Genomic DNA, 10130 nt, shown 5'->3' on the forward strand with positions numbered 1-10130 from the left:
CATAGCATGACTTGAATAGACCATTTTCCATGTGTCCATCTTATCTTTATTTAGGAGACACCAACTCTGCAGCCACAGTTTGCAGAATTAATACTAGGAAAAAAAATCAGCAAGTAGATTATGCAGAACTTCAATTTATGCAATTGATTTGTTGCATAAAGGACTCAATTATCAAATAAAAAGTCATTATTATATCCAATTCTTCTCTCAATAAAGCTATAAACTGAAGCAAACAATATAAGAATGATTTTATTGTATGTCTCAGCATTCCGATTCCAAATTGCTAATGACCATAACAATTCAGATTCTGCAAAGGAACAGCTTAGAATTAGAAAAATTCCTTGTTTACCAGATAGTGTTCAGGGAGAGCATTTACAGAGGTATATATACATAAGTCTTCACTGGTGAACATGAACAAATAGCTCAGTTCCTCGAGATGTTCAGCTATTTGAAATCTTTAATACCTTCAAAATCAGTGATGGCTTATTGGCTTCTTGGTAGGGTCAACTTTGTAGCCATTTGACAGTATTTCTAAATATTAGGCAATGTGAAGTTGACATTAGACTGTATTAATAAATATTAGGCAAAGCTTAACTACATTTTTTTTTTTTTTTTTGGAAGCTAGTCAAAAATATTTTTTATCCATACATCTCGTAGGATCCACAACTTTCCATCTACTTATTATCCATACATTCTGTATGATCCACAGCTTATAAGCTCTTAAAAGCAATCTTAAGTAAACACTTAAAAAAATTAAAAATAAATAAAAAATAAAATACTAAAATCATGTATGCATATCAAACATTCAACTTACAGTAGTTGGACTAGAGCTGTAGACAAATTGACTTGAGATATGGCTTTGCATAGCTAAGGGTGAAATAAGAGTGCATCTTTATATTCATTCATCCATAAATATGCCTGTTGGAGTGAGAGGTGCATAGGCTTGGTCTTTCTGATGTTCCTTCAACATGAAAAGATCATTTGGACACATAATAAAGAAAAATAATATGAAGAAAGGAATAAAATCCAAACACCACTTCTGAAGAAATAACATACAGAACTACATCTATCTGGAGGTAGAAAGGCAATCAGACAAAAAGTCAAAACAAGAAGCATCAACTGAAACTTCACTTCAAAACAAGCACTCAAAATGATACATGATATCTAGAATTATAGGATATTTTCTTCTTTGTTATCAAGATAAAGATTAATGCATTAACGAGAAAATCAAAATAACTCAACCACAAGAAAATTAAAATAATTCAACCACACTTTATTGAATACTTGTTTAGAATTCTAAGATCACGAGGCCCTAAAATTAAGGAGCACAACTTGCTTCATATTACCCACTAACCAACCCACCCATATAATACTAGATTAAGTCAAAAGTAAATAAAGTGCACAAATTATAAATACGTAGCACAGTGACAAAAGAGAAACACGTCCCAGAAAATTTTAAAAGAATTACAACTTGATCCGTAGAATTGAGGACGTGGCAGTTCAGCTCCTTTGTCCCAATTCAGGAGCTGCATCAGCATAGACCTCCAAAGGCACAGAATGTAATAGATGCAAAACTTTTTTTAGTTGGAAACTGTATTGTTAACCTTTAGATTGTTGACCACACTCACCACAGACTAATTTTGTTAACCCACAGGCTTTTTTCTTTGACAGAGTTTCAAATTGATATATCGACTCACATCACACCATTTGATCCATACCACCTTGGGCAACTATATTATTTTCCTTACTTCATGTACCAGAATTCTGTATGCAAAGATAGGTTTCTGTTTGCCATACCTGTAAAGTGAAGTGAACCCAAAAAAATTGACATTAACGTATAACCTAGATATCTACTTGAGCATATTTTCGCTTCCAGTACATGACCATAATAATTTTAATCCTGATTCAATGCCGAAAAATTTCCTGGCTTTAGAGCATCTTGTAAATAATAGAGAGTATCTTTATATTTAAAATGTAGATTATTTTATTTTATTTATTTTTATTTTTATTTTTATTTTTCTTTTTTTGGCACTCGTACAAACTATTTTATTTTTAGCTATTTATTCACTTTTTCCAATAAATTATTTATTAGTTTTCCTTCATTTTCCAATTAATATAAATTTTTAGATGTCAATAGCAAAAACTTTCAGATATAATTTTAATAATTTAAGAAGTGGAACATTGAAATTGCAATTTATTAAATATTGATTATAAAATACAAAGAGAGGGTGAGTTTGGCTCTCCAAATATAGAGAGTGAAACCCATTAAAGAGTCCAATTCCAAGAGTTGCCTTTTTAAATTAGGAGTATTTTGCATTTACAGTCTGTAGGAGATGCTTTTAAAAAGCATGAAGATGGCTAAACACAGATCAAACACTGCTTGAATCAAAGTTTATTTGACCCATGTATCCAAAGGATTTGTCTCTCAATGCTATCTTTTCTTCCCCCAAACCTGTCTTAGATGAAGGAAACATACAAGTTTCAACTATCTTAGATTAAAATTCAAGTCAAAGTCAACAATTAATTTTAAACATACAGTTCATGGGACCTGAACTTTTCAGCCGTACATTCTATTAATTGTTATCAAAATCTAATAGAAATTTGATTTTTATTTAAACCAACCATAGGCTTAATTTAAAAATATGGAGAGGCATTTAAAGTTTTCGGTTTAGTAGCACAACAGCAGAGACCGCAATGTTAACGTGTTTCAACAGTATAAAATACAGATGATACACTATAAAATAGAACCAAGAATGCTGCTATCTATTAAAGATTCATAGATTCTAGAACAGTGAGCTCAAGTCAATGAATTAAATCACTCATACTTCAACTTTCTTCTCATGTTTTCCGAAGTCCAGAAAGAAGATTTGAAGTTCCATATTCGTACTCCCAAAATAAAGACCAGGAAGGAAATCTGCTGGCAGTTTTTTTGCAAAAGAAAGAACAGGAGACTATCTTTAAAGGTGAGGTGACAGCACAAGAAGATTCTCTTACGGAGAAATAATTACGATATAGAATGTTCATCGTTAAATAGATAATTTTTATAACGGGTAGATAACTTTTATAACGGGTGATTCATTGTGTAAAGTACAGCCTAGAAATGTTTACTTCGAAAAAAGAAAATGCCTCCAACATAGACTGTCACTTTGGCAGGAAATATCAACATTGTGAATTGTGAGCAGGAAGCTCAGTAAGCATGCAGAATTAAACTAGATTACATGGAAAATATGAATCCAGTAGAATTCATTCAGCCCAAGTGTTAATTGGCTACAAGAATTCGCAGATATATGATTAAGGGCATGTTTGATGTAGATTTTTTGAGAAAAAATATTTTGTGAGAAGTGTTATTTTTTATCTTTTTTTGTAAAGTGTGTAGTTACAAAGTAAAAAAGAAAAGAAAAAAAAATGTTTATGGGTCCACAAGCAAAATTATTTTATTGGGAGAATGTACTGTTGAAAATGAATTTGGGGAAGATTAAGTTTTAAAGAATGTGTACCAAACAGGGGGCCAAATATAATGAAATGAAACGAGCATATACAATATTTTATTTCGTGAAGTTTTTCTATTTCCTATTAGTTGATTCACAGTGTGGATTCCTAATCCTTAGATATGGACATAAAACATCAAGGGTGTAGTAACAGATGCCTTAAAGTTAACAAGTGAGACCTGCTTTGCACCCCTACACAACTAAATGCATTAGATAGGTAGAATTACAAGATATAATAGAAAAAGAAATCCAATAGAAATGGTTAGAAGAATTTCAGGGTAGTGTTATCTTACTGACAGTTAAGCTTTCCATTTTATCCTTAACTTCCTTCATCAGCCTAGAGAGCCAATCTTTAGAACTGAGTTTCTACTTACATCATGGCGACAAAAGAAAGAGATCTCTCTTCCATGAAAATCACACTTGTTTCGTCACTTTACCACATCAATTTTGCAATTTTCCACGAATATCATGCAGCGGCAGCTTTGAAGAGTCAATGATGCGTTTGCTTTCATATACAATGTGACTGCATAGTTCATGCTTAGGAGCTGGCCAAAGAGATTTTAGTTGAACAAGAAGATTTGTGATGATTCGTTCAACAATCCAACAAAGATTCACTAAAGGAGATATACTGCTATTCAAACATACAATCATTTGGTGAAACTCACTGCTGCTGCTTCTACAGTTCAAGGCTTCTTTTGCAATACTTCTGTCTAGCTCCACTTTCTTACTCTGAAAGAAAAATGTATCTTTCAACATGTCCTTAGGTAGATAACCCAAGCAGCTATAATTTCAGATTAGCAAGTGATATAATTCATGGCTCAGATTAGGAATGCTTGCATGTACATCTACAATTCATTAATAATTATCCAAATACAAGCCTACTTTTGGGAAGTGGAGGATCAGATTCTTGTCAGTAGAGCTATGAAGTAACCACATGCAGTTAGGTGCCCAATCAATATTTCAGAGTTGGGAAGGATGGCTCAGTAGAACCGTGAATGCTCCATTATGCAAGGAAGATGGTGGATGGAGGACATAAAATGAAAATCATAATGACAGTAAAATACAATAATATCCCAAGATTAACTAAATTCTTGAGCCGGTAACACATGCATGCATTTTTAGTTTCCTTTCCCAGAGGTTACTTAATGATACTTAATGAAAGAAAATACATAATTCAAGTAAAAGCAAATTATTAAAACAACTTAACAATGCACCAAGACGACAATCCCCATAAAACATATTAGACTAATAAATAATAGATCAATTCTTATAATCCTTATCACCTAAAATTACTCCGGGAGCTGGCTAATGCAGGGACAGGAACAGACAATATACATTAACCAAGGTGCTGGACAATCTGAATCTCAATTCTCAGCAAGGAACAACTTTACCTCCAACAGCTTACAAGTGAACACTACTCTCCCGCTTTTTAATGCTATCATGGCTCAAGTAGGTAACTTTCTTTCTGCTTAACTAGTAAAAACCAATCTAACCCATGGATCATTGATTCTGGAACCATATGACATCTTCGTCAAACTTTTTTTTTTTCCCTTCTTCTGAAGTCGAGTGTTTAAGGTATCAAAAAGTAAAACTAGTTGATGGAATCTTTCTACTAGATTGTATTTTGGTAATTTCTCCTAAAAACAGGAAGAGGACTGGCATTGCTAACGATGAATAACTTGTTTATTCTGTAAGATTAATAAAGGGAAGTGTAAAAAGCTCCATAGGCTCATCAATGTGAGAGTTCTTTAACAACAATACTGAAATGTCAAGCAGAACTTAACGTACAATAATGAAATTATGTCATGACGTCATAGACAAGGACACCCGAGTTTCGCTAAGCTAAATAAGTTATTTCCTTGATTAATCACAAATTAAATAGTTCTGATCTTAAGTGTGAGACTTGTGAATCCTCCAAACACCATCAAGCATTTTCTCAGTACACAAAGCTATGCTCCATCAACTTTTTCTTTTAGGCACGCTGATGTTTGGGTTCCCTCACAAGTGAAAACTGTCTGGTTAGTTCACTGCCTTAATAGATGACCAAACCCATGTGTGATGGACATTTCTTAAAAACAAGTCAGATACAGCTATTGTTTTCTAGGTTTTCCATAAAATATAAAAGCATCTTGAGGAGAATGGAATCATTCCCCAAAACTCTTGTGCTATCATGCTCCAACAAAATGGAATGTACAAGAGGGAAAATAGGCGCCTTCTTTTAGCACAAAAAGAACTCCAATAGAAATGGTCAAGTTTAAAGGATTCAGGAAAGTATAGGTTTACTTACATTAAGTTTTCCATTTCAATTTTAGCATCTCTTCATCAGCCTCGAAAGCCAATCTTTAGAGCTTATTTCAACTTACATCATGGTGATAAAGAAGGACCTCTCGCTTCCAGGCAAATCAACCAGGTTTCATGACTTTACCGCATCAGTTTTGCAATTTAAAATTAATTTCGCGCATGAGCAGCACCGAGTTGTCAACAACACGTTTACTTTCATATACAATGTGACTGCATAGTTCATGCTTAGGAGCTGGCATAAGCGATTTTAATTGAACGCGAGGATTTGTGATAACTGATTTATTGCACTCCTCTTTTGCAGGTTGGACATGTTTCCACCAGAAATCAGACAATGCTATCTTCAAGACATCCCAATATTCCCTATTACGGTGTAACCTAAACAAACTACTGCCATTCACAGTCCACATGTACAGGTCCATCCAATCTCGGTCCAGTATTTCCATCAATCCTTGAGCTTGGGGAATAAAATAAAGTGGTATTCTTTTCCAAGGGATAGCCTTTCTCATATCACCATCAAAGAATGGACATTTAATTTCAAGAACCCCGCGAGAAGACAAACCGTAAACAACACTGTCAACAGACCCATCTGGGGAAGCTGCTAGCCAATTATCATCCGGGTTCTGCTCCCCATAGACCTGGAATTTAGGAAATGATACTGTATTTCCTGTTATCAGCTTATATCTTTCAAGAGCTTCCTCTTCCTTAATGTTGCTCCAACAGGTAGCTAAATTACCTGCAAATGGCTCGATTGCCCCAAGCTTCTCTAGCCATAGTTGGATCCTTCTGCGATGCCAAAAGCCAATAGCTGTTGCAAAAGTACTTGCTGTCAGTTTATTCTTTCTCAAATTTTGCCAATTCTTGAACCAATGCTGAAGACCACTGGATCGAAGAATAGGATGAATTTCACTTGATAAGATTCTAGGAGAAACACCACTCTGACAGCTGCTGTACTCTTTCCTGTGGCTGCAGAATTGAAAAACTATAGCCTTCTTAAAGTTGTTGCTACACTTGTTATGTGGAAAACATCCAATACATGAAGTAGCAAAAATCAAGTTTCTCACTGCGCATGAATTCAAACCAAAAGGACCGCATAGTTAAATAGCAGCTTCAAATAATGCTGTAGACATGGTAAAAATATAACAATAACTGTACTGAAAAAATGGTTTCAAAAACATCGAAGTGCATTGGGAAGGTTGAACATTTTTTAACCCTTCAGCAGTAATGGATGTAGACACTTTGAGTTGGGGGCATAATCATACTTGCAAAAAATTCCATGTTTCAAAATTGCAGCACTCTTTAGCAATGCTGCTATGCCAGCATACTCTTGTTTTCATGCCTTTGCCCCAAATTAGAGAAAACATAAAATTGATTTTAGATATGAAAAATGAAAGAAGTTTCGCTTCGGCAATCTAAAAATTAAAGGAAGGAAATACCTTGGATCGGTATCATAAGGCAGAGGCCATGGAGGTGAGAAGAACATATCATCTAGAGAGTTATCAAGAGATGCTGTCCCCTGAGTGGATGAAGAGGTGACATGTTCTTCTTCTCTGCAAAATAATTCAAATTTTCAATTAAACCGCTAAAATAATTAAAAGGAACTCAGTACAAATAGAATATAGGCAAAGCAGCAGCTGAAGGGAATGTTGAAGCATTAAGGCAAAGCAGTGGAATTGGGAAAATGTCACAAATCCAACCTAAAATGTGAAGAAACAACGAATTTAGGGGTCATATCTTCATCATAATTTCTCACGCTCTCAGAAAAACAAAAACAAGAATAATAAATTTGCAGCAATGCCACAAATTGCCATGGCTCCAAAGATCGTGTTATAACTTATAACTACAGTCATTACACTTCACCCGAATTAATTTAACGATGCCCCAACTTTTTAACAAGCTCCACGTCTCCTGCCAGACTGACTTGAAAGTTGAATGAATAGCAAGCGAAGCAGCACCAGTAGTTATTACGTAAAAATGAAATAGCTAAACTATCTAAAACAGAAAGAAGAAATCCGTCAGTATTTCCGGAAATCCACATAAAATTGGAAATCTTGTTGGTTTGGTGGCGGATTATCAGTTTGTTCGAATTAGTATTTGCCATATTTGCCGAATTAAAATCTGTTTGTCAGTTGTAAAAATACAGTGATTTTGTTAAATTTCTGGTATAATTCTAGTTTTCGTTAACAACCCACATCCGGAAGAAACTCCAAATTGCCAAGAGTTTCACAAAGTAACTGCCTTGGGCATTGAAAATCAACCAAGTGAAGGATAAATAGATGAAACAAAGATTGATGACGAAGTAGAAATAGACGGTTTAGAGCTTTACCTTTAGAAATTAGAAGGGACGGACAGTAGAGGGAGACCGGCGCCGAAAGCAGTGAGGGAGACTGAAGAGCAGAGGCGTACGGACAGTGAGGCAGGCGGGCGGGAAGGATAAGAAATCGCGAGGCGCCAGTGGATGGTTTTCTGATGTTTCTGATGTTAGGAAAATTACAAGGTTTATGGATTAGGGTTTAAGGGTTTATAGATAAATTTAAAATATAAAACACATTGCCCAAAAATGTTATAAGCCAATAAATAAATAAATAAATAAAATTATATATATATATAACACATTGCCCAAAAATGTTAGAAGCCAAAATAAATAAATAAATAAATAATAAATAATTAGAAACTATCAAAAATCAAAATGAAGAAAATAACAATTAATATAAATTCTATCATACAATGTGAGAGGTGAAGGTGAAGGTGAAGGTGAAGACGGAGATGAAGACGAAGCTTGATGAGGAAATCTTAGGTGATTGATTTTTGTTATGAGATAATTTATTAGCTCTTTAAATTTCAATGCTCAAAATGGGGGTAAAATATTATGGATTGTTTTTAATTTAAATATGGATAAATATATTACCATCACAAAATTTATGCACTACACCACATTTATAAATTTATAATCACATCATAATTAAAATACATTTTAAATAAATACACCGCAATGAATTTACCATTGTACTCTTAATCCAGTAAAAATAAAAATAAATCATTCTAGCGTGCACATCATCTTTAAAACACAAAAACTCACAATTACACACACACCTTTTTCCTAATTCTTCTATGCTACTTTGATTTTAATCGTTTCACATAATTTGTTAACCCAAAAAATGTATTCTTGTTTCTAATTTAATTCGCAATTTTTGTAGCAGATTTCAATTCTCAATTTTTCTAATTTATTTCATATATCTGCTACTTTGTATAGGAGAGGATATGCGGCGACTTCATTGGATGCTGTGTCCAACAGTGTGAAGGAGGAGTGTTAACTATGATAGTAAGTTATGGAATTGATGAACCAACAAAGACCTCATGAGTACTCGACCCAATGACCAAATATTGCCGGTCGGAGAATGAAGCCAATGAAATTGACCTCGTTGAGTTGCGAGTGCAGCTCTTGACAACTAGTAGCCACTAAATCGAAGAATCATAACACCTTGATTTTGGCTCCATTTTCTTCTAACAGTTAAATGAAATCCTTTGTTTTCTTCAAAAATTATTCTACTAGTTTACTGAATAGAATATATGAATTGTTGTATCTCCTTTGCCATTCATATGCTTTGCTAATTTCAATATTGGTTTTTCAGACTTGTTTTCATTTGTTGATGATAATAGCAAACCTAAAACCAAGCCTATGTTGTAGATTTCGTTAAAACCCGTTGATGTTTGAAGAGAAATATGATTGTTGTTTGAAGATTGATGTTTGAAGAGAAATATGAAGTTTTCAGCATAACCGTTGTTTTACAAGAACGTCTCTTCTCAAATGACTTTTTTGATTTATGATTGTGGTGTAATAATAAAAATTTTTATGGGATAAATATATTTAAACCACGTTCATGTAATTTTCTTAAGGTTATTTAAGTAAATAAAAAATGCTTAAAATTGTGGGATAACTAGTATATTTTGTGGTGGTAATATAATTATCCTTTAAATATATCTAATAAATCTACTTTCTATTCTATATTTTTCCTATCAAAAGAGAGACTTGGGGAACTCTATTCATTCCGGTCACATGGATTTTGTTCCAAAACTGGTTCCATTAGGGTCTATTTGATTGCGAAGATGAAATTTGGGTGGAAAAAAAATGAATTCCAGAGAGTTGAATTATCTAGAAATTGTTTTCCTGAGAATTGTAAATTATTGTGTTTGATTGTATAATTTTTCACGAGGAAAATGTTGAAGTAAAAGTATTTTTTGGTGTTCGTTTCACTTTGTTTTACGTGGAAATTGTCAATTTCAGGGATATCCTCTTTTACAATTGTTCCTAAAATTTGTTCTCATTGCCAAAAAAAAAAAAAA

The 10130-nt window shown here is 33.6% G+C and overlaps 1 protein-coding gene across 8 annotated transcripts; it reads right to left on the reverse strand.

Moving 5' to 3' along the window:
• On the reverse strand, positions 1 to 8282 carry LOC111410122. 8 transcript variants are annotated; one of them, XM_023040332.1, is made up of 7 exons: positions 8113 to 8282; positions 7223 to 7336; positions 5776 to 6849; positions 4154 to 4217; positions 3782 to 4033; positions 815 to 961; positions 1 to 66 (listed from the first exon to the last, which is right to left on the reverse strand). In XM_023040332.1, exons 2-3 carry the CDS (start codon positions 7272 to 7274, stop codon positions 5918 to 5920), a joined length of 984 nt encoding a protein of 327 aa, XP_022896100.1. In that variant the 5' UTR covers positions 7275 to 7336; positions 8113 to 8282; the 3' UTR covers positions 1 to 66; positions 815 to 961; positions 3782 to 4033; positions 4154 to 4217; positions 5776 to 5917. The 8 variants fall into 8 exon arrangements, with proteins under 8 accessions (XP_022896100.1, XP_022896098.1, XP_022896103.1 ...); XM_023040330.1 differs by having other exon boundaries at positions 4134 to 4217; XM_023040335.1 differs by having other exon boundaries at positions 3782 to 4217; positions 5776 to 6752.
• Between the last annotated feature and the right edge of the window lie 1848 nt (positions 8283 to 10130).

The sequence above is a fragment of the Olea europaea genome, chromosome 15, assembly GCF_002742605.1.
Source record: "Olea europaea var. sylvestris chromosome 15, O_europaea_v1, whole genome shotgun sequence".
Taxonomy (NCBI): Eukaryota; Viridiplantae; Streptophyta; class Magnoliopsida; order Lamiales; family Oleaceae; genus Olea; species Olea europaea.